Source organism: Plectropomus leopardus, chromosome 19, assembly GCF_008729295.1.
Source record: "Plectropomus leopardus isolate mb chromosome 19, YSFRI_Pleo_2.0, whole genome shotgun sequence".
NCBI classification, from domain to species: Eukaryota; Metazoa; Chordata; class Actinopteri; order Perciformes; family Serranidae; genus Plectropomus; species Plectropomus leopardus.
The window spans coordinates 26,250,117-26,274,374 of record NC_056481.1 but is presented as its reverse complement, the minus strand read 5'-3'; the positions used below and the strand labels follow the sequence as shown (position 1 = coordinate 26,274,374).

Genomic DNA, 24,258 nt, shown 5'->3' with positions numbered 1-24,258 from the left:
TGGTACCTTTAGTTTATTCTTTGAATGTATTTTCCCGATTTTAGCTACTGACTTTTACTTAAGTAACATTTTTAATGTAGGACTTTTACTTTTTTAGTAAAGTATTTACACATGATTGTATTACTTTTGCTTAAGTAAAATATCTGAATACTTCTTCCTCCACTGGTTAATACAAAATGTCACAATGAATATCCATTTTGTTTGTATTGGTGTTGATTTGACACAGAAGTTAAATGGAGAAGTTTTATTCTTTCCTGTTGTAAATAAGTCTTAAACTGAAGAGGCCATTCATTCATTTACATGGCTCAGTCCACTGTTTTGTTTCTGTATGGGTCGATGACCCCCATTCCGGATTGACCAATCACATGAAAGTAGGTTACGCTCGCACATGCGCAGAAACAGCAGAGTAATTTGTTGATATCCTGCTTGGTAGTATTCATTTTAACTTTGGTATTTCAAAGCCAAATTTATCCCCAGCGTAGGGGTTTAATTTGCATTGGGCACCACAGTCAACTTGAACGTTATCTATATGAAGGGCTGATGGAAGACACACGGGATTTGGTGAGTGAATTTCAAACATTTTAGGGCCGCGAGCCCTCCGATTCCAGAGGATTTGCTGAGGCTAGCGCTGCTCCTTTGTTGTTATCTGTTTATGGTAACGTTAGCTAGCTAGTAGCTCAGCCAGCGTTAAACATTGGCAAGCTCTGCAAGGAAACAAAGCATGGAATTAAAGCAACCTCACACTTATTTTAAGTACATATGTGTGGGTGCGAGCTCGCTATGCAAATGAAAAGTGTGTTTTGAATTTGTAGATACAAACTGGAAAAACAGGTTTCCGCTAGCTAGCTGTGCTAATACTAGTTAGCATTAGGAGCTATTTCCAATAAGGCCGTCTGTTACTTTATCTTAGGTATTTGGCTGCTTTTTTATTTTGTACATGTAACATTCAGCGTATTGTGCCTGTAATGACTGGTGCGCTGGTTTTATTTTTCGCATTCTTGCTGGCGAAATAGTCAATTGTAATGCAGCCAATTAGGATTTCACCTGTGATGCTCGGAGGAGGAAGTAGACAATCCATGTGAACAACAAACATTTTCACACTGTTCCGGTTTATGTGCACCTAATGAGCAAGGTGTGCTGATTTTTCACATTTTAACAGCAACTATTAGAATGAAATTTTGCTTTTCTGAACATCTTCATTTATTTATTTATTTATTTAGTATGTGTTCGGATTTCACAGCCAGCCTCTCAGATCACTGTTACAAAGCGGATTACATTTTAAAGAAACAGCAAAATATCATCAAGGGGAAACTTGTGAATCTATAATAATTACTAAAAAAAAACTATAATTAGAGTGATATAATAATAAAGAATATATTAGTATTGTCCAGGTGTCCTGAAGCCCCGACGTGCCAAGTTGTTTTGGAAAACATCACTGGCATCATGTTTTTAGCCTCGTTTGTAGCCGGTAGATCTTAATGAGCCAGAGGTGCGCTTGGGTATGCATGCTTGTGCATGACCAACGAGAGCTCACTCAATCTGCATACCTGTGTTTACATGAGTGAGAAGATAATGACTGAAGTTCCATTTTTGGGTGAACTATCCCCTCAGAGCAGCAAAAACAACAACAAAAAAGTGTGCATTGCTTAAAATTTAAATAAAAACATATTCCGTACTCACTGAAAATATTCAAAATCTTAAAGTTTAAAATTAATGTCATATGAAAAAGAAAAACATAAAAACAAGCTCTTTTTCACAAGTTTGTTTGTTGGATCATTGACCTCAGGTAACAGCCTTCACGAATGATTGTGTTAACGAGTGTCAGCATATTTTAGAAAACTTACATCAAGAATGTATCAAACCAAATGATCATAACCCTCTTCAAAACTAGACAGTGATATATATTTTGGTGTTAGATTATTTTTTTTTACATTTAAACGCCTGATTTCAGGTTCCTGTTTTGTGTCTTCCCTGACAGACTGTATGTTGACACCATTTATTGTGTTGCTGCTACTTATTTGCTTTGATTCATCGGATGATTATATTATTAAGTAATATTGCAGTCATGCTGTAAATGGAAGAAAAATGTGTAAAATATAAGCATACAGTCTTCTGCAGAGAGGACTTATAAAGTGCACTGTGATAGACTACACAGTGGCACAGCCTGAACTTTGATGACACATTATTAAACTTGTCTTGGTTCATTTATAGAGTTTAAAAGATAATTATCATGACTGCTGTGCATTTCAATAGTGTATAAATCGAAATACACAATACCAGAAACTGTCATGGTGGGTATTCCTGATGATACAACATTGCTGCAAGGCAACATTTGCATTTTATAAATTTTCTATAGAAGGTATGCCTGGGGTATTCCTCCCCAGAACACGCCCCCCCCCCCCCCAAAATCAGGAATGACACAAATGATTATCTGCTCAAATTAAGGGCAGCTGGACAATGATCCTTACGACTTACTGTAGAACCAGTGGTCCATGGACACTGACATGTGGCCAGAAATAGCGTATCCTGACCTTTATATTTACCTGATTTTGACGCCGGGAGAATACACAATGCAATAATCAAATCAGATTATTAGATAATAAGTCATCTTACAGTGTATGGTGTATTGACACATGTAAATATATGTAGAATTTTCTTTCACTTGTGATTTTGATACTTAAGTGCATTATATCCAAAAAATGACTTTTGATACTTAAGTACAGTTGTTGCCATAATATAACTTTAGATACTTTAGTACAGTTAATATGAAATGGGAACCGCAAATCCACATTTTTGTGCCTGGATTCCGGTTGTTTCTGTGAATGGCAGCGATCCATTTGTTCTCTTTTCTTCTTTTTTCGGCAGTCTGTGAAAAAAAAAGCTCTGACTGCTTGTTGAATCTACTTGTACAGTCATTCAGACAACAGCTCTTCAACTGGAGACATTCTAGTTGTTGTTTTTGTGTTTTTGCGGCATTCCAGTTAACGCTGCCACACGTCTTCTGCCACTCAGTGGGCATAACCATAGGGACTTCTGCGTGCTGTGACATCACGTGCATACCCTCTATTAATTATCCAAAAAATACATTAAACAAATACAAATTACATTTTCTCATGGGTTAGGAACGTTTTTTTCAGATTGTGAAATAACAGAAAAAGACATTTTCAGACCATTTTTATGGAGAGAGTTGATTTGAGCAGAACCATGTGAGAAAGGCCCCGAAAAAGGGACCCAACATGGCTTCCAAAAAGTCATAATACAATAAAAACAGACTTGGTTTCTTCAGGGCCCTAGCTCTTTTTTTAAAAGTATTGCTACACAATTGAGAGTGTATTGTGTAAGTGTGAACAGCCCAAACCATGTACGTTACCTAGAGGCAACACTGTGCCATTGAGGATAAAAAAAAAGTTGATTTTTTAGAGCTGAAACCATTAAGCTTTTAAAATTTTGAGCAAAAATCACAAAAAGTCACTGGTCCCTGCTTCTAAAATGTGAATATGTGCATGTTTCTTTAGTCTTCTGTGATAGTAGATTGATTAACTTTGGGCTTTGAATGGTCATCAGACACAATTATACATTTAATAATGTCACCTTCAATTTTGGTAAACTGTGATGGATACCTTCACTATTTGAAAAAAAATATTGACCCAACAATGAATTACATTACACGATTTTTAATTGTTAATGGAGATAATTGTTAGTTGGGGCCTTAAATTCATTCAAACTCTCAGGGTTTGTACAAGGTGTTTGAATTTGGCACTCAGAATTTAAAGTACTGGAATATCCTGTAAATGTGGCATTATTTATCTTGGTCCTTTAAAAAAAGTACCTGAATAAAATAAAAATTAGAGAACTGGAGATAAATTATTTTAAGAAATAATTTTAAAATTGTTTGAAATTTAAATAATAATATTAACAACCAGTTAATTAATAGTAAGTTAAAATGTAGGCACTGGTAGCATGTGTTTACTCTCATTTATGAATTTGCATAATTCTCCTGCAACAGAACAAAGTTCTTAAGTTTGCATTTTCCTGTCTGACGCACCCGGGACTCTAACATCTCTACATCATTTCCTTGATTTTTAAGGCTGAACGCACCCCACGTTCAGAGCGAAAGCGGAGGGACTCGTTCGGGATGTTCGATGGTTATGACAGCTGTAGCGAGGAGTCAACCAGCAGCTCCAGCTCAGAGGACAGCGAGGACGAGGTGGTGCCCTCCATCCCTGCCAGCCTGCCCATCATCAAGAACAATGGTCAAGTCTACACTTATCCCGATGGCAAGGCTGGAATGGGTCAGTACATGGAGATATGTGTGGAACTTGTGCTTTGAGCAGTGCTCTGGAATATAATCCTGTCTGTAAGAGAAAAAGTAATCTGTCAGCACGTTGAAGTGGATGATTTTAACAGATTACGTCTGTTTTGTAGTCTCAAGTATGAATTCGAGGCATTTGGACTTTACTTGAGTATTTCATTTCCATGCTAACTTGAAGAGGGAAATGCAGCACTTTTTACTTTTTTCTTTTGTCTTTTTTTAATAATTTGTGTTTTTTAATGTTTTTCTTTCCTTTTTAAAAAATAATTTTGAGTTTTATGATTTTTCTGCAAGTTTTCTACATTTGATTTTTTTTGGATGTTTTCTCTTAGGTAATTTTGGGGGTCTTTTTTCTTTTTTGAATATAACTTTGATTTTTTAAATAATTTTTTTCCCTTATTAATAATTTTGAGTTTAGGGGTGTTCTTTTTTTTGGTTTTTCCTTTTTCTTCAATAATTTTGAGTTTTTAGCAGTTTTTTCTTTTTTTTTTCAATGATTTTTTTTCTGCTTGTGGTACTTAAATTTCATACTTTTAGTATTTTCCCAAATAGAGCAATGGTCAAGTCAACACTCACCCTGATGGCAAGGCAGGAATGGGTCAGTATGTGGGAATATGTTTGGAACTTAAGCTTTTTGTGCCAGTCTGGTATATAAGCCTGGGTGTAAGAGAAAAAGAATCTGTCAGTATGTTGTAGTGGATGATTTTAACAGATTGCATGTTTTGTTTTCTCTGTTTCACAGCCACTTGTGAGATGTGTGGGATGGTTGGAGTACGAGATGCTTTTTACTCCAAAACCAAGCGCTTCTGCAGCGTGTCCTGTTCTAGGAGTTATTCCTCAAATTCCAAAAAAGCTAGCATCTTGGCAAGACTCCAGGTAAGTGCACTGTAAGCCCACTACAGCAGTGATATAAGATTAAACCCATATCATTATGCAAGTAATCATGTCTGCTTTAATTTTGCAAAGGGCAAACCGCCAACAAAAAAGGCAAAAGTCTTGCAGAAACAGCCTCTCATGGCAAAGCTGGCTGCGTATGCCCAGTACCAAGCAAGTCAGCAGAACCAGGCCAAATCAAAAGCCGGTATGTTATCAAAAACCGGTGTTAATATTCTGTTGAGATGTACTCCAGCTTTACACTGTTTCCTGTGTCTGTCAGTGGTCCCTGCAGAGAGCTTTGACTGGGGTCGGTATATCTGTAGCAATAACACCGTCGGAGCTCCAGTCAGCTGTTTCAAGCATGTGAGTAAAAACCTGGATTTGAGCAGGCAGTGCCCTCTGATGTGTTGCTGTTGGCTGAAGAGCTTGCTCTGTGCTTCAGGTCCCTATGGGAACATGCTGGGGGGACATACAAGAAGGAGTGAGGATCGAGGTGCTCAACTCCGACACCAACCTCTCCACTAAGGTGTACTGGATAGCAGAAATCATTAAGCTAGCAGGTAGGGCTATGCATCTTAACTGGTTTCACGATTTGATTCTGATTATCACCTCAGCTATTCGATTTGATTCCACAATGTGCTGCATCCTCAAATTTTTGTTTATTTTTTTTATTTTGAATCTTATTTATCAATACTTCTTAAATTTTACTCTTATGTATTTTTTTTTTATCTTTTTATATATTTTATTTTCTGTTTCTATCTTTTTTTTCAGTTTGCATGTGGTTACTTTTTCATGAGTAAAAACAAGCTGTCAGATTAATATGAGCCCCCTTTTTATTTATTAAAGATTTCTTTACAAATCAAATTATAGATTTTCTAACTCCAAAAACAAAACTAATGCTCCTGCAGTCTAGCTGCTGCTTCTAGCAACTGTCTTCTGCTCTAAGAATGAAAGAAGAATGCTGCAAAAATAACAAACATGACTCCAGTCTAAACACAGCAGACAACAGCAGTATTTACAACGGTAAACACTAAAATGTCATCAAGCCTTTAAGTAGGTTATACAGTGCAGTGCACTTCTTCATTAAAGGAAATATTACTAATTAATAATAATATCAACATAAATGTTTAAACATTAAATTAATACTTGCTACCAGGATTTTTGTTTTTGAGTCATAGAACTTTCTTTTCCAGCAGCGGATGGAAAATCAACAAGCGGCGTGGCAGTTATTGATTGTGTGCTGCATTGATGCTGAACCGTCCACGTCTGCATCGCGATGCATCTTAGAAATGATTTATTTTAGCACCCTTACCAGCAGGTACGGCTAGCTAGTTAATGAAATTCGGTTGATGGCTGAATCCACTGTCAAGACGTCAGATATGTTAGAAAATCTTATTAGTTTTGAATGGTTTCTTTTTTTTTTGTTTGTTTGCGTTTTTTTTTTTTTCAATTCCTGGTGTGAATTTTTGAGAGTGGCTGATTTGATTGGAATCAGTATTGTTTGTTGATCAGTTGGCTTATTTAAGTCTTTTTTTATCGTAAGATTGTGCTAGATTGGTTGGAAATTTAAGCATTTGCCATTTGTGTTCTCTGAATGTTGGCAACTCCAAAAATTATTTATATTTGAATAATTTTTCATTCTATTTTATTTTGTTTAAACTTTAGGACATTAGAGCGACTGTAACAAACCACAATATCCCCCTGGGGATCAATAAAGTATTTCTGATTCTGAGATCTCATCCATATTCAGTTAAAGCTGAGCTGCACATGCTCTTTAAAATGAATCTACAGTTCCTTTGTGTACTGAAAAAAAATGTGACCTGATGAAGAAGATCATGTGATGGGGTAAAAGTCTAGAAAAAAACAGTAAGTGAATCTTGAATGGAAATTCGTTTGCCGACTGCTGTTTCCAAGGTCAAAAATGAGCCTTCAAACAGTGTTTTGTGTCATTGTGCAGGGTTCAAGGCTCTCCTGCGCTATGAGGGCTTTGACAACGACTCCAGTAAAGACTTCTGGTGTAATCTGTGCATCCCTGAGGTGCACCCAGTGGGATGGTGCGCTTCAAGTGGCAAACCTCTTGTACCTCCAAAAAGTGAGTCATGGGCCAAACTTCTTCACGGTTTTGTTCTCGGATGGTTGGAGGTAATTTTTCTTAACTGTTATTAATATTATTTTTTGTTTACCTGCAGGCATACAGCATAAGTACTCTAACTGGAAAGCCTTTCTTGTGAAGCGTCTTACTGGAGCTAAAACACTGCCGCCTGACTTCAATGCCAAGGTGAGACCCAGACCCACATATGCACTATTGTTTTAACCCTCAGAGACTGTTTGGTACATTTTACGCGCTTTCCATTCTTCTTTCTCCTTTTTTTTGTTTTTTTTTTTTTTGATAAATTTGATCATGCATTTCCAGCCCGCGATGCTTTTGTGTCTCACTTAATCATAATGAAAAGAGTATGTTTGTGCTTCTTTGGTGCTCAATAACAAACATTGAAAAACCAGTATCATCTGACCACAAAGCAGGGTATTATTGTGTGATTACTGTGATTGTTGAGTATCTTTTAAAACCCCAAACTGCTATAATGCATGTGTGACTGTAAGTACACCATTTGCAGGATTTTATCTGTAGAAAAAACACTGGTTTACGCCCTTTTCATTCTTCATCTTCTGGCAGTTTTGGCTGTGTTCATGCGTTTGACACAACTTTTGGCGAGATTGTGTGTTTTTGTTTAATCTTGGAATTTCCAGCTCAGCTCCTACAAGTTTCCACAGTATAAAATACACTGTGGAAACTAAATTGTTACATTGAGATTGTTAAGTGCAAAAAATGCTCCGTTGAAACCCATTCAAACTGCAGTTTTTGATCCCACAGCCATCAAAGCATAAAAACATGCATTGTGTTATTTCTTGGTGTCATTCTGGGCTTTTGTCGTTTTTACTATTTTCCACCTGGTGACATCATTTTTTTACCATATTTAGCATATGGAGAAAATACATGAAATTTCCACTAGGTACACTGTCACTGATATATCCCACACTGGCAGCAGCAAAAATAATCTACTTTGCATGTAGTATATTGAAAATAATACTTTATTTTTTTAATCTTAAAACGTATAAGCATTATGATAAAAACCTGGCATTTAAAGGGTTACAATTCTGAAATTTAATAAATATTTGATATTTATGATTAGGACTGATGTTAGTTAAAAAAGAATAAACTCAAAGAAAGTAGAAAGCCATATTAACACATAATATTTTTATAGGCTGATTTTGAAAAGCACATTTTGTATGAGTGTGAGTATTTTTTATTTTTATTTTTTTTAACCTGTCCTGTTCGGTTTTTTAACCTGTGTGAGTATTTGACACTGAACAAAAAATAATAATGTTAAAAAAACAATGTTGCTGCTAATCGTTGACAGTTCATAGGTTGTGATAATAAAAAGTCTACTTTGCATGTAGTATATTGAAAATAAAATTTGTTTTTTGTCTCTAAACATGGTGGCATCATGGCAAAAACCTGGCATTTAAGGGGTTAAAATTCTTAAAATTACCTAATATTTGATATTTATGATTACAACTTATGTTGGTTAAAAAAATTATTTCAAATGATAGTTGAAAATAATATTAAAATATCATTTTATTAAAGCTTGATTTTGAAAAGTGCATTTTGTGCGCAAAACGATGCGAGTGTGTGTGTAATGTTAAAGTGGACCCTAAAGGGTTAATGATACTGTCTTTAAGTCTTTCAATCAGATAGTGCTGGTAGCTGATATTTTTGATGTTAATCAAACATCTTATAATTTAATAAGGGTTTCAGTATTGATTTGACTCTAAACGGTCATTTTTGTAGAATCTAAACCTCCCCTCAGAAGCGCTCTATGAACAACTCTACACTCTATAAACAGTGTAAAGTCTTTCAGACGTCTGCTTTTCTTTAAGTCCATGTATGACTTTTCCCCACAGGTACAGGAGAACATGCAGTTCCCCTTTAAGAAGCTGATGCGGGTGGAGGTGGTGGACAAGAACTACCTGTGCCGGACACGGGTGGCACTGGTGGAGCAGGTCATCGGAGGTCGCCTCAGGCTGGTCTACGAGGAGAGCCAGGACGGATCAGATGACTTCTGGTGCCACATGTCCAGCCCCCTCATCCACAACATAGGCTGGTCGCGCAGCATCGGGCACCGCTTCAAACGATCTGGTCAGTTTGGAAAAAAATCAAATAACACGTGTATAGGGTATCATAAGAAAAGCATTTCCTTTTTTTTTAACCCTTTATTCACTATTTAATGCATGCATATAACGAAATACGAAATAAGTCAACAAAGCAGTGATGTTTGATTGGATATTGGATTGAAATAAGAAAGCTACAACAATAATCAGAATCGGGTTTTATTGCCAAGTACATTACATGTATAAGGAATTTGACGTTGTGTTTTGGTGCTAAACAATTAACATAAAGGAAGATTTAAAGATTTAAATATAATAAGACATAACGTAAAAAATATAGAAGCAATTTAAAAATATAAATTGAAAAAGTAGAATATATAGAACACAAAATGTATGTACAAAAGGTGCAATGGAGGGATTGTAAAGTAATGAACTTAAAGATCATTTAAAAAGGAAACAAAAAGAAAAAACAAGGCAGTGAAAACATAAACAAATAGAGCGTTTGTGTCGGTTTTGTTACATTTTGTGTAAGAGTTTTGCAGGATGGTTTTAGTGTGGCGTTATTAAATCTTTCTGTTCAGGTGTATGCACAGAGTTTACTGTCTTCAGTTTCTCTGGACGCTCCTGTGGTTCATCATCTCTTTTCAAAAAGGCTCTGCTGTTGTCCCTGGCGCTCCTTCACTGCCTGTCTCAAGCTGCAGATGTCAGACAGCATTTGTTAACATAGCCACCTAGTAGCCAATGTTAATGTTAATTTAGTGTTTTCGTAGAAACAAAACCCACGCAGTGCTTTATTAAAAAAGTGCTGAGGGCTGGCATGAAACACTCTGCAGTAGGGCTGCTCCATTATGGCAAAAATCATAATCATCATTATCTTGGTTAATAATGAAATCATGGTTATTTTTTTTACAATTACTCATTGACTTTGTAAACATGTTGCATTTATTAAACATAAAAAACATATATACCTATACCTATAAACAGTGATCTTTAATTTCCCTTAATACTTTTCCCATTGAGCTTCTTTTAATTCCTTTATTTAATTCCTTTTGAGTTGCTTTGTATGTGTCCTTAACCGATGACTGTGTTGCGGTGGATGTCAATGGGACATCCACCATTGACACCAATTTCTCCTTTTCTTTTATTATTTCGTCATCGGCCACTTTGTGTTTAAGTGTGTTTAGTTGAGATGATTAAAAAGATGTGACGTGTAACCATGTGATGCAGACACCACCACGCAGCAGATCTTGTTCCATGTCGGATGCCTCATGTTCAAAATGTTCCCACACAACGGAATTTGTTCTGCCTCATTTGCTCACCAAATGCTATTGCTGTTCTTCTGTCATCTCTCCTCGCGCTGATACACCTTGCCTCGCTGGTCGTATCGGCTGCAAGTGTTGAGCTTTAGGCTGAGGGAAGGAGGGGCCAAAATGTGCATGTACGTGGCGTTCAGGGCACATGACAAAATACACTTGCAAAACAGAATATGAAAAAATAATAGTTTTTCTTGATTACGTTGTTTTTGTAATTGTTGGGAGCCGAAATTAAATTAAAATCAAAATTCGCACAGCCCTTTGCCAGAGAAAAACCTGACACGCACATACACACACACCCTTATTTTTACACTCAAAGTGAACCCAGTCTTCATTTCTTTTTCCCATCACACCTACTCGCTGAAGCCCAGCTTATTCTAAACTTGTGCCGTCTGTTGTCTCTTATCATTTCATACTCATTGAGCTCTGTTTTTAACATCTTTGGCTCAAGCAGGAAACTCTGATCAGTTCATTTGTTTTTCAGATGTTTCAAAAAAAATTGAGGGTCAAGTTGATGCTCCTGCACCGTTCTTCCAGAAGGTAAAGCAAAACAAATTTTTAATTTATTTATTTTTGCTATTATAAAGCCTCTCAATGATTTGAAACCTGAGGAAATTGGCTTAATTTCTTTCAAAAACGTGGGAAGAAGGTGACAAGAAACTTAAAAAGAAATGGCCTAAAAGTTAGCAAGAAATTTGTAAAAATTTAAAAAAAGTAAAGAAATTACCCCAAAATAGGAGGATGAAGCTCAAAACAAAACAAAACTAAAAAAACCAACAAAAAACTAGAAAAGCCTATTTTTCTTTTTTGCTGCAAAATGAATTTAAATATGTAATTAAGAGTTATAAATAAACAAATAGTTTTCTAGACATTTTCCCTAATTTTTGGATCATATCTAATAATCCCATTCAGCTAATATTCAGATCATTACCTTGTCACCTTTTGTTGCAGTTTGCAGGAGATATCTTGCCAAGTTGCTCATTATGTTTTTTCATGTGTTTTTGAGAGAAATCAAAGCATTTTTCTCAGGATTCAGAGGTTTAAATGTGAGAAAAAGGAGTCTCAATGCAGCACAACAAAACTGCTGATGATCCAGGTATGAAAGGGTTAAAAAAAAAAAGAGAGTCCCACAGTTGTTGTATGAACTAATTTGCAGGTATGTCATTATCAGTCATTGCAGACCTGGCCCATGTTATTTGTATGTGGATAATCGGGTTATCCTGAATAGAAAAAAGGCATTTTGACATGGGTCTGGATCTCTTGGTTCTCAGAAGCGAGAAATTGAGAAATTGTCTTTGGAAAACTAAAATGTATTAAATTATTATTTATCACAATTTTCTATGCCATCAAAGCTGATTTTTAAAACAATATAATAAAGTTTCCGTTTCATCACAGGCTTCTAATTATCACTGCAAAGTGTCTTTCACGTCTGTTGGGGAGAACCTCACCAATCATATACCAACATCAGTCTTAGTCTGACCACATTTACTGGTAATATCTTACTGTTCAACAGTAATGAAACAGTGGAAAAATGCATAAACAACTTGTCAACTCGACTTGTCTCCCTGAATCTATAATTGCCATAGTGCATGCTGGGAGGGTTTGCAACCCACCTGCCGCATGTATTTCTATCATATGTTGCCTTTACTTCAAAATGAGAGCAAACTCTTATTTAAGATTACTTTATCCAGGATTAACAAATCACTCCTAAAATTTGTTTAAAAAAAACATGAAATGGATGAGAATCAACAGGATTATTTTATACTGATAACAGCAAGTTAGCCTGAATTAGTTAAACCACAATTAAGCCAACACCAGCCAACTCTGGCGTTTAGCTGATGCTGTGTGTTGCTTTTCATTCTCATGCACAAGTATAAGGCCCGGTGGGTTTTTAGATCTAACATTATAGCAATGAATGATTCATCAGTCCCTTAAAAACTTAAACATGCTCCAAATGTCAGTTTTTAAACATTTCCAACTGATGTCATTATTATGGCGTTTTTAATGATAATCTGCAAATTGTCCTTTTTTTTCTATCTGAATGTGTATCAGGTGAAAGATGTGGACCAGAGTGGGGATTGGTTCAAAGATGGGATGAAGTTAGAAGCCATTGATCCCCTCAACCTCTCAGCTATATGTGTAGCCACTGTAAGAAAGGTGAGTATGCTTCTGGACTGTCATGTGTGATGAAAGGTTGTGTATCCTGAAAAAAAGTGAAAAAATGAAGTACGAGGATTCGTTTTTGTTGTTTATGGTTTAATCCCTTTTATTCGGCTGCTCCATACTGACTCCAGGCATTGTGGTTTTCTGCAGGTGTTGGCAGACGGGTACCTCATGATCGGGATCGACGGTTCGGAGGCGGTGGATGGATCAGACTGGTTCTGCTACCACGGCACCTCCCCCTCCATCTACCCTGTCGGCTTCTGTGAAATCAACAACATAGAACTCACGCCCCCTAGAGGTACTGCATACTCTTTAGCTTTTATTTGAACTCTGCATAGACCACAGAGGTATAGAACATTTAAAATGCCAAAATGAAAAACAAAGAAAAGAGACAAAATTCAATATAATATTCATTATATTTACTTCCTTTTTTTTTTTTTTGCTTAATGTCTTTTTTTTACATTTAGTCCTACAAATACTGTATCACAAATATTGTTGGAAAAGAAAATTACATATTGTGACACCCCCCCCCCCCCCCACCTAATGTACTGCTCCAACAGAACCCCATCAGAACCCCCACTGTACCATAGGAAATTACAAGTATATATAAACAAATTCAATGTGACATGGATAGAAAATTGTATACTACGAAGCTAGTTGAACAGAGGCAGGCTCTCTGTGACTGAGTTGGTTCAACAAACCCTGCAGCCTCAGGCAGAGCTAACAGGAACCACGAAAGTGGTTATCGACTTTCTTTGTTAACTCAGGCTTTCTGCTTCAAACACCGTGCGTTCACAGAAAAACACGTCATTTATTTATAAATAATCAATCGCATGCCGCCTACTTCCTCCTTTGAAGAATATTAAAATGTATTACAGCACTAAGGCACTAATATGCTTTGTAAACCCCCAAAGCAAGAAACAAAACAAATCAAGTGAGATTTACAAAAATAAAAGATGAGGAAAAAGAAATTTAAAAAAATTAAAATATGATTAGAGGTTTTGTTAAAAAAAAAAAACAGGGATCAATATTACAAAGTTGCATTGTCTGTATCAATGTACTCACTATTTCTTATGCAGGTTAAAAAAGATTGCCATACCGCATAAAATCTCTGGGTACTCTCTTGTAGAATAGCGAATTTTTCCCGAATTCAGGTAGTTTATAAGGTCTTTAATCCATAGCTTAAAGGTAGGTGGAAAATGTCCTTCCATTTAAGAAGTATAAGACGTCTAGCTAAAAGAGATGAAAAGGCTTTTACCTGACAACTAAGATGCATATTTTTGTAGAGCGACTCCAAATACAGCAGTAGTGGCTGAAAACCCCATGGGTGATCCTTACTTTCTTTTCTATGAATGCATTTACTATGCCATTACTCAATTAAAAAAGAATGAATTCAAATGACATTTAGATTTTTGTCTTTGATGACTAAATGACATCAGTCTATATGTTACAGTAAAATCAAATCACAGCACAGAAATCAAAGTGAAGCGGTGTATTTTATTTCAGTGGTCAGCGGGAGACAGCATAGACTGGCCAATGTGAAATACAAAGCACTGGCATTAGTTTTCATGAGCTGGTGCAGTGGAGCTTTTTTTCCCAAAGTATACTCACACAGCAGCTTTATTGATATTCCGTAAATGTTGAATATTTCTTGTGTTGGCGATTAAAAGCTCTGCCAGTCGACCCACCACCAAGCTGTGATTCGACGGTTGATTGTTATTCATTTTGGCATGCACAAAATATTCTGTTTTTTGCCCTTATATTTAGAAAAAGACAAAATTCCTATTAAGTTGTTTACGTGGCTAATGAAAAAGAATATTCCACTAATACTTACATGCAGCTGTGCATTCTCAGATTAACATGCCCTAACATGTTTATCATTTCAAAATATAAAAAAAGTAAAACAGCTGGTGCGACCTGTTATTTAACATCTTTTCATCAAAGTATGGTTTTTTATACGTTTCCTACCTATGGTAGACTTGTTGTGCCGTGAGAACACAGCCTTCCTTTTTTATTCCTTCAACCATATTCTTAAAAGGCCGCTGCCATATATATGCAATATTTGTGCATATCCAAAATCCTGTTAATATCCATGTCTTTTATATCATCTTCTGACCAGAAGTATGGGCTTTTCTTTTGGGCCTGCATCTCTACTGCAGCCTTGCAAACTGTCAGAGAGGTGGTTTAAACACAAAGCCGACCACAAAACAGACAAGAGCAGTGTGTTGCAAACTGCAATCGGAATATCTACATAGAATATGCTGTTTTCATGACTCGAATCAAATTCAGAATAATGTCATCTTTGGAAAATAGTGGAATATCAGTGTGCATGTAAAAGCAGCCAGTCTGTTCATGCCAATGACTGGGCTTTGAATTTTTATTTAAGCACTTCAATCTTCCATACATAAATAGCGTCTATACCAGTGATGGCCCCCAAACATTTTCTAATTCACAATTAAAATAAAGTGATTCATTGATTGGGAGTTGTTTTTTGTACTTTAAGTATACCTAAAATGACAGAGTGCATAAAACAGCATCAAAACAGAGCGTCTTTATCAGAAAAAAAGTGCCAGTGGAGGATCCCCCTAACCCCTCAACAGAAACCCCAATATCCTAAAATCCTAGAAATGTTCCAAAATCAGAGAAATGTCCTAGATTTTGAAAATGTCCTAAAATCTTAGAAATGTCCAAAAATTCTAGAACTGTTTTTGAATTTGAGTAAAGTCCTAAACTCATACAGATATCCTAAAATCCTAGAAACATCCTAATGTCCGAGAAACATGCTAAAGTTCTCTAGAAATGTCCTGAAACCCCTAAATGTCCAAAAATCCTACGGACATCCAAAAGTCCTAGAAGCATCCCTAAGGTCCTAGAAATGTCCCTAATTTATAGACATGTCGTAAAATCCTAGAAATGTTCTAAAGTCTTTGATCCGTCCTAAAGTCTTAGATATGTTCTAAAGTCAGAGAAATGCCCTAAAATTCTAGAAATGTCCTAAAGTCCTTAATATGTCCTAAAATCTGAGAAATGTCCTAAAATCCTAGAAACATCCTAAAGACTTAGAAATGTCCTAAAATCCTGCGACTGGCCTCTGGCCTCATGTCCTTCTGCAAAAGTGGCCCCAAAGCAGATTGAGTATCCCTGGTCTATGCAGTACTATACGTAAATACCAGTTTTCTTTTTTTGCATATTCTGGTCTCATCTCTGACTCTGTTCCCCAGGGTACACTAAACTGCCATTTAACTGGTTTGACTACCTCAGAGAATCAGGTTCAATAGCTGCTCCTGTCAGGCTCTTTAACAAGGTAAGCTTTATTCATGGTTTGTCCACTGTATTTGTGTGAGGATCCTTTAATTCTTAGTATAAATGTCTTCTGGTATCACTTTTCTGGTTATTAATAAGAGCAGCAGCAAAGTAAACAGGTGAACAGAGCATCATTGTGATGAGCTTCATTGGAGGAAACTAGTTAATATTTTAAAAAAATGTTTCCCTGTAACTCCAGCTTTTGCTCTTGCACCAACAATGTGTGAGAAATCTGGCTTTGCTTAAGTTTTCATGTAGAAATCAGTAAATGTTAGGAATCACTATTCCCAAAGGACATGCTTATCTGTTATTAAAAAACCTAGGTTATAGCATAGCAAAGTGAGAATATGGAAATTCCAGCTGATTTGGTTTTGCTTGTTTAAATCAAATGCCAAATTGCAGCCATGTGTTCGCACTTGTAATAATTTTCAAAATGCAAAATTTAGATGATACACTCACCTTATAGTAAAGTTCATAGCCAACAGAAACATGCATCCACATTTCTGACTTACAGTAATAATGATTTAGTCCCTGACATTGTCCTTGCTGAGACTCCTCCTAAAGCGGCTCCAAAATGTCTTATTCATGCGTATGATGATTGCATAGTTTTGTGTGTGTTACACTGACAGGATGTAGCAGCAGTATCCTCTTTCACTGTCTTCCTCTTTTAACTTTTTAACTTTTCAGTCTTTATGAGCTGACGTCTTTCTAGTGTTTGTGCTTTTCTTTGATGTCAATTATTGAAATCCATTTTTGTTTCCTCTCCTGTCTCCTGTAGGAAGTTCCCAATCACGGCTTCCGGCAAGGCATGAAGCTGGAGGCTGTGGATCTGATGGAGCCGCGGCTGGTGTGTGTTGCCACGGTGACAAGGATTGTGCACCGGCTACTGAGGATCCACTTTGACGGCTGGGAGGACGAGTATGACCAGTGGGTGGACTGCGAGTCACCTGACCTCTACCCTGTGGGCTGGTGTCAGCTGACAGGCTACCAGCTCCAACCCCCCGCCTCACAGAGTAAGACCATGATGCATCTCACCTCGGTAACCACTGAAGGCCTTGTGTTTTGGTGAAAATAGTTCAGTCTCTCGTCTTGTCGTTAACATGTAAACATTGTCCATGTCAACAGTTAAATATCGTAGGTTTCATTGACGGCTGTCAGTCATCGATCTGGTGTTGATGGTTCAGCCTCGTAGCACCTGTGATAGCTTTTTTTTACAAGCTGCCAGAAGGATTTTCAGAAGATTTGTCTCTTCTTTTAACACAGTGTCCACAGTGATATTACCAAAATACACAACTACACATGATCTAGGTATATTACAGCCCAGGATTTGTTTAATAGCAATATGAACATTTATCCAACACTGTAAAATTTCAGGACAAAGCCAAAATACATGCCTATGATCCACATTAACTGCCTGACATCTTCTCCAACATGATTGTACAATAGACAATTTTTCTTTTTTTCAGAAGGTGTAAGGTATATTTATTTGTCATTTTTTCTTAAACATGCCCAAGGCAAAAAATGAAATTGAAATTAACTTAACCAACTGGGGTGTAACCAAGAATCTGATAATATACCTTTAGTGATGCACGTGAGGATGTGGCAGACTGTCGTGTTCATGAAATATCCAACCATTTATCTTTTATACTATTCATACCTACTTCTTTTTTCCCATTTCAGCTTCACATTTAGAGTTCCATTTCTTTTTCTCTCTAATAGATGTTGATATAATGTAGATATTATCCTATATTTCTTTGAATTGTAAACTAAACACATGGTTTGAATGATCCCATTTTCATCCCATTTTTGTTTCAAAAATTATCTTCAGCTGCAGTTAAATTGTGGATATTCTTAACATCAGTCTATTAAGAATTGTTTTCATTATTTCTCAGGAAATAGAAACCCCTGAAAAACCACTATTATCATTACCGTACCAGTCTCTCCCGAATGCTCCTGTAGCTTTCAAACAAAACGCGTAACTTACAGCATGTGAGCACAAAGGAATTAAATGAGAGTCACAACCTGCTTGTAGGCTGTAAAATAGACAGTCCAATAAATGATGATGCTGATGGATAAATGCATTAAGAGGTCTACAGGGTTAATTTGATTAACGAGAAGCAGGGGGTGAGCACCCTTCGTGCTCACGACAGCCATTAATCAAACCCTGGAGGTAAATATCATTGGAGATAGATATCATTATTTTCTAACTCACCACTGTTCTCCAACAGTGTGCTGCCATCATGGTGAGAAAAAAATGGGCCTCTTCCTCATAAACAAGGTGCCCAATGTCATACAAGCAGCAGCTTCCTCCCTAATGGTTCTGTCATGTTTGAAGAGAGCCATTATGGAACAAAAGCCATTACTTTGAAGGAATATTCACGCACAAAATGATCATTGCTAAACCAATTACTGGCCTTGTGGTTTGTTGAATTTGTGAAAAAACTTTGTTCTTGTGGTCTTCTCTCAGGCAACAGAGAAATGCCTCAATCTGTCCCCAAGCAGAAGAAAAAGGCCCAGCAGTACAAAGGCCAAAAGAAAAGTGAGTAATGCTTCATTCACTGTGGATTTGTTTGGCTCCACTCCTTCCTCCGCCTTCTCCTTTTCCTCCTTCTCTTACTGTCACTGGCTACACTTGTGGTGGAAACTCTGCTGCTGTCAGATCATCTGCTCGCTGTGTCAGGAATATTTTCCATCGGACCTGTTGTGTCACATTGCTGGATGTCGTAGCGAGACGAAAGTTCTGCCCTTCTGAGTGGGACAATGCACAGCCTGCACACTGGGGTGCAAAGTGTTTGAGATACTTCAGGTGTTTGAGAGCAGAATGGCTGCCAATATGAAAATGAAGTAATTTCATCAGCTTAGAATTTAATTTTTTTATTTGCGTGAACAGTATGTATGACAAAATCCAAACCAAATTTCTAAAATCCAATTTGTCATGTTCAAAAATGTATAATCGCAAAATTAAAATGAAAGCTATAAAGAACTTTAAAAATAGTTTTCTGTGGACTCCTAAGCATAACATTCCCATAATGACAATTGAATTGCCGGCGGAATAGACTTATGCAACCTGAGCATGAAAATATTACTGCAAGCTTAACTTTGAATTAAAGTGATATTTGAGCATTTTTTGTTATCAAACTGAAATTGACCTCCTCTTTTAAATTTTTAAGTTTTAATGAAGAGACCTGGGAGAACGACCATAACGAAAAGTTTAATTTTCTCTGACTTATTTAAATGTAAAAATTGAAATAACTTATTCATCACTTTATCATACCTTTACCTTTTCTGCTTTAATTAATGTAATTATAACATTACTTTATTTAACTATGCTATAAGAGTACTTTATTTAACTTTATACTTTAACATTGTAACAGTATTTCATACAATTTGACTATATGGTAAAAGTAGTTCATGTAACTATTTTATGGCACTAGTAACTTTATTTGTGACTGTAGTTCATTTAGGAATTTTGTATTTTAGTAATTTACAGTAGTTTAGAGATTTCAAAATATTTTTTTTATATATATATTTTGTGTATTGTAGATCGTGGATCGTGAAACAGCTTAAAAACATCATGACGCTATTATCCGTCTGACTGGTAGCTTTTAGTCCACAGCATAAACATTAACACCTCTGGCCTAAAACAAGCTGAGTCCTTCAAAATAAAAGCACCATGGGTTCTGCTTTGATTTATTTAATTATAATAATACTTTATTTAACTTTACTATAAGAGTACTTTATTACACTATATACTTATACTATTTTACTGAACTTATTTGTAACAGTAGTTCATGTTACTTAATTTTATGGCAATACAAACTGTATTTGTGACTGTAGGATGCCACAGGTTCCATATAAGGACATACATGTACAAAATTTGGCTATAAATAAATAGTTTGTCCAAACGTCACCAAACTCTGTTGATATTTTTAACCAAGCCATTGAAGCAGGTCCCCAAAATGTCTCTGCAATTGAACAGTGTTCCCAAACAGGTGTGTGGCCTGGTTAGAGATTTGGAGGTAAATGAAGCAGCATCTGTTCGATCTGTTCGAAAGCTGGTGTTTATCTTGAATGCAGACGTTTTAAACTGTCAAACGGCTTAATCGTAACCAACTATTAAAGGTCCATGCTAGCCTAAATACAGGAACCGCCGCAGTTGTAGTTACTTTAAATTTTGCAGGAATTATGAGTTTTAAACATGAAAATAAAAATTGGATTTTTAATTTTAAGGATTGTTTTAATTTTGCCATACCTCATGGGCATGCAAATGGAAAATTTAAAATTGAATTAACGTGAAATAATCGAGATATTGGCAGCCGCATCCATGTGTTTGAGTTGCTCAGAGTTCCGAGTTCTTGGTACGGTGTATCTGCTTCCTTGGGTGTGGCAGTGTGATTACAGCTTACCAGGGGCTTATTCAGATGGGCATATCAGTGCAAGTGACAACAGTGTGAGCTTAAATCAAAAATGTCACCCTAAGCTGTAACCTTTTTGAACTTACATGATGTGAACATCGAGAAGGCGTTCTGGTTGAATTGACCCCCTGTGTGTAATAAGCCCCTGGTAGCTCACCCGAGTCTGGCTTGGTGTTTAGAGAGGAAGATTCCGGTTGGTCGACGGCCCTTCAGTCAGGCAGGCAGGAGGAGGAGCAGCTTCTCGGGGGACGAAGAGCAGAGTCCGCCCCCTTACCCTGCCCAGGGGCCCTCTCGGCCCCGACCCCGAACGCACCTCCACCAAACCCACAAATCAGGTAACATCACACTAACGATAAAACCCAGCACGGCACCGAGCCCCCGAGGCTCGCAGGCATTTTTAACAGGAGACGGTCCTCTGAGTCCCGCTCACAGGGCCTCGCTGTGGAGCTGGATGCTGCTGATGCTGCATGTTCTCCTAAATCAGCCTCACTGTCATTTGTGCTCACATGAATATTTCCTCATGTCAGTGAAGGTCTGTGCATTTAATGTCCACTCTGAAGCAGTCACAAGGCATGTTTGTTTCATTCGGTAGTTGATGCCCATCATGCATGTGAAGTTAACATTAACACACGGGGCCGTATTCACAAAGCGTCCTAGTACAAAGAGTCGCTCCTAGTCATGAAATTCTTAGAAAATTCTTGGAATTTTTAAGTTTTCTAAGAATTTCCCCTTGAAATTAAGACAACATCCTGGCAAAGATAAAATTTCAAGGTTCCCATGGTCATGGAAATCCTGGAAAAGTTATGGAATTTCCCAATCTTATTTTCCAGGCTTGTGAAAGTCATGGAATTTTGTTGTGTGTAGTAAAATTGTTACAGTACTCTATGGGTGGAAATCCCCAGAGATGCCACGACACGATGCCATCAGAATAATTAGGTCATGATACAATAATATTGCAATTTTAAACTTGTTGCGTTATGTTGAGGATTGTGATAACACATACTTTGCAATGTTTTCTAATTTATTATCAATTTTTAACCTTTAAATGATGCCCCCTAAGCAAAACTTTTTCAGTTTTTTCTGTTTTATCTAATAAGATGAAATTTTAAAGATTTTCCTGCAGCACATTGTATCTAGTGGACAGATGAATTTCATTATTCAAGAAGTCTACCATAAGTATAGTTTGTATTTGTAATGTTAATAATTTACATTTAAAAAATCAACTTGACATTTGTGCATTGATGCAATATTACCTGGCAAAACTATCGCAATACTTATGCTGTTTAAATTTTTTCTCCCACCCATATCATAACCTTCCATGTTATATAACACAGCATCAGCTTTACAGTGGCAGTTAATGTAATGTTGCTCTGAAGTGCGTAAGTGCGTGACGTTTTGTTTACATCACGTACGTGATTTTCTTTCTCCCGGTGTTCCGTCTCTCCTTTCATAAATGCCAGTTAGACTTGTTAGAATTTGTTATTAGAAATTTATTTATATATTCTTATTTTGTGACAACAAATTAACATTATATCTGATATTTATTTTTTAGTTATATGCCTTTTTGGACTTTGGTTTAGAAAATTAAGAGATTAACAACAACTTTGAAGCTCAACATCTCAAAGCTGCTCAGAATGCAGATAGAACCTGAATATTTCTAAGTAAGGAAATGTTACAGAACAGCAGTGGGATCACACAAAAAGCTCTTTCACCATCTCAACACCACCGTCTCCACATAAAGATGGACAACATGACAGCTCCCCCAAAGTGTAGCTTTTCAATCCGGATTGCCCCCTGGTGGCTGACTGCGAATGGGGCATAGGCCAAACTAAAACTCAAAGAACACACCAAATACATTTTTCCCAAAGACGGTAGCTCGAATCACCCCAAAGTTTGTTCAAGTGATCGTTTTTACGATCAATTTTAATGAGTTATTGAGTTTTACAAAAAGGAGGATTTTCTGCCATGATTGACAGCTTTATCAGCCAGTCCATGTGCTCGCATGCATTGGGGCTGCTCGTACAGGTGTTCTGGCGAATGATGTCCCCAAGTGCAAGATGGCAACCCCAGTATCTGGGATATTTTAGCTTCACTCAAGCATAGCAGGGGTTTGTAGGGAATGCCGTCCATCTTTATTTACAGTCTATGATGGTGACGCACTTCATTTTATGTCCACTGGGTGTCAACACTGTGCAGGCTCACAAAAAGGCATGTCTGTGACAGCCAATCACATCTGTTAAAAGAACGCATCACACCTAGCAACAAGGTCAATCACACATCCTCCCCAGGGTCAAAGTTACTCTGCGATCTTTCTTAAATCATTTCCAGGTTAGGACTCCTTGCAATTTTAAGATCCTTTTACCAGTTTTTTAAGCTCTTAATGGTCTTGGCCTCAGTTATTTATCAGATTTGCTTTTATCTTCTGAGCCGAGACCTCAGGTCTTGTGCCAGTGGCCTTTTAAAAGTCCCAAAAGTTAGAACAAAAACTTGCGGTGAGGCGTCCTTTTGTTACTGTGCTCCATGTTTGTGGAACAGCCTGCTTAAAGACCCGAGGGCTGCAGAGGGGTTTCATATTTTTAAAAGCAAACTAAAGACCCACCTCTTTAGTTTGGCTTTTAACAGACTTTGAATCATCTATTGACTATTTATTTATACATTTTTGTCTGTTTTACAGTTTTATTACATTCTATATCATTTTATTATTTTTAACATGTTTATTTATTATTTTATTTTGTGCTGTTATCTTGTCATTAACTCTTATTTACAGTTTGAGTTTTTTTTTATTAAAGTGTGTCTTTTATTATCACTATTGTCATTTAATTAATTAATTTATTTGTTTCTTTATTTATTTACTTATTTATGTTTATCTTTCTATTTCTAGGTCTTATTCTGCCGTTGGTGTTTCCTCACTTATGGTAGCATTTCTGTCTTTTTTTTTTTGTGCTTAATCCCAAAGTCCAAATTAAGTCTGATTGACATTAGGAGCCCTCGGAGTATTGTCTGAATGTTTGTGAATACGGCCCCTGGAACAGAGACAAAGGCTCCTCCAGCGTTTCACTCAAAGAACACCAGTGGCTCATCTGTGCTGCTGTTCTCTCTCTCATGTGTCTCTGCCCCTGTCTCTAGAGTCTCTCCTGCGAATGAAGGAGGAGACGGCCGAGGCGGACGAGTTCACCTTCTCACAGGGCACCTCCGACCAGGAGAGCAACGGCTCGGGCAGCTACTACATCAAACAGGAGCCCTGAGGTCCGGACGGAGCAGCACCAACCGGGGACAGGACACACCTCTGGGAAAAAAAAGCAAGGGATCAGGAACATGGAGAGTCAAACTGGCCTGGAATCTCAGACCAATGCCACAGGCCTTCTTTGGAGTCAGGAACAGGAGATGCCGATGACAAGGAAAAGAGGGTCATGCTTTTGAGAAATCCTGAAGGGAACATCCCTCCGAACAACTTTGTAACCTTGTAGCTACGTGTGCACTTAATCACTCACGAAACCTGGGTCACATGTTTGGGCATTCTCTAATCTTCAGAACATCATTCTCTCCTCTCCTGTCTGAAACATCCGACCAGGCAAGAGATATATTTGGATGAATAAAAAGCAACATTTTTTCCACAGAAATGGGAGTCCTGCAAGTCGACACCAGCCCACCCTGCCTCTGCCACAATCTGGGCCGCGCACAGAGACCTGTAGAAACTGTGAGAACCATC

The 24,258-nt window shown here is 37.1% G+C and overlaps 1 protein-coding gene across 5 annotated transcripts; it reads left to right on the top strand.

Annotated features, from left to right (window-relative positions):
- The first annotated feature begins 390 nt into the window (after nt 1-390).
- mbtd1 (mbt domain containing 1) lies at nt 391-24,258 on the top strand. Of its 5 annotated transcripts, none has more exons than XM_042508374.1 (17): nt 391-561; nt 4,088-4,292; nt 5,055-5,188; nt 5,279-5,393; nt 5,481-5,551; nt 5,631-5,748; nt 7,146-7,280; nt 7,378-7,466; nt 9,152-9,386; nt 11,153-11,208; nt 12,721-12,825; nt 12,982-13,129; nt 16,053-16,135; nt 16,913-17,147; nt 18,602-18,673; nt 20,729-20,884; nt 23,676-24,258. In XM_042508374.1, exons 1-17 carry the CDS (start codon nt 541-543, stop codon nt 23,792-23,794), a joined length of 2,097 nt encoding a protein of 698 aa, XP_042364308.1. In that variant the 5' UTR covers nt 391-540; the 3' UTR covers nt 23,795-24,258. The 5 variants fall into 5 exon arrangements, with proteins under 5 accessions (XP_042364308.1, XP_042364307.1, XP_042364310.1 ...); XM_042508373.1 differs by having other exon boundaries at nt 5,469-5,551; XM_042508376.1 differs by having other exon boundaries at nt 5,469-5,551; nt 16,913-17,173; nt 23,676-23,795.

Coding starts and splice junctions, on each gene's coding strand:
- mbtd1 (XM_042508373.1), top strand. CDS start 541: ATGGAAGACACACGGGATTTG. Junction 11,209..12,720: donor CTGCACCGTTCTTCCAGAAG/GTAAAGCAAAAC, acceptor AATGTGTATCAG/GTGAAAGATGTGGACCAGAG. Junction 16,136..16,912: donor CTGTCAGGCTCTTTAACAAG/GTAAGCTTTATT, acceptor TGTCTCCTGTAG/GAAGTTCCCAATCACGGCTT.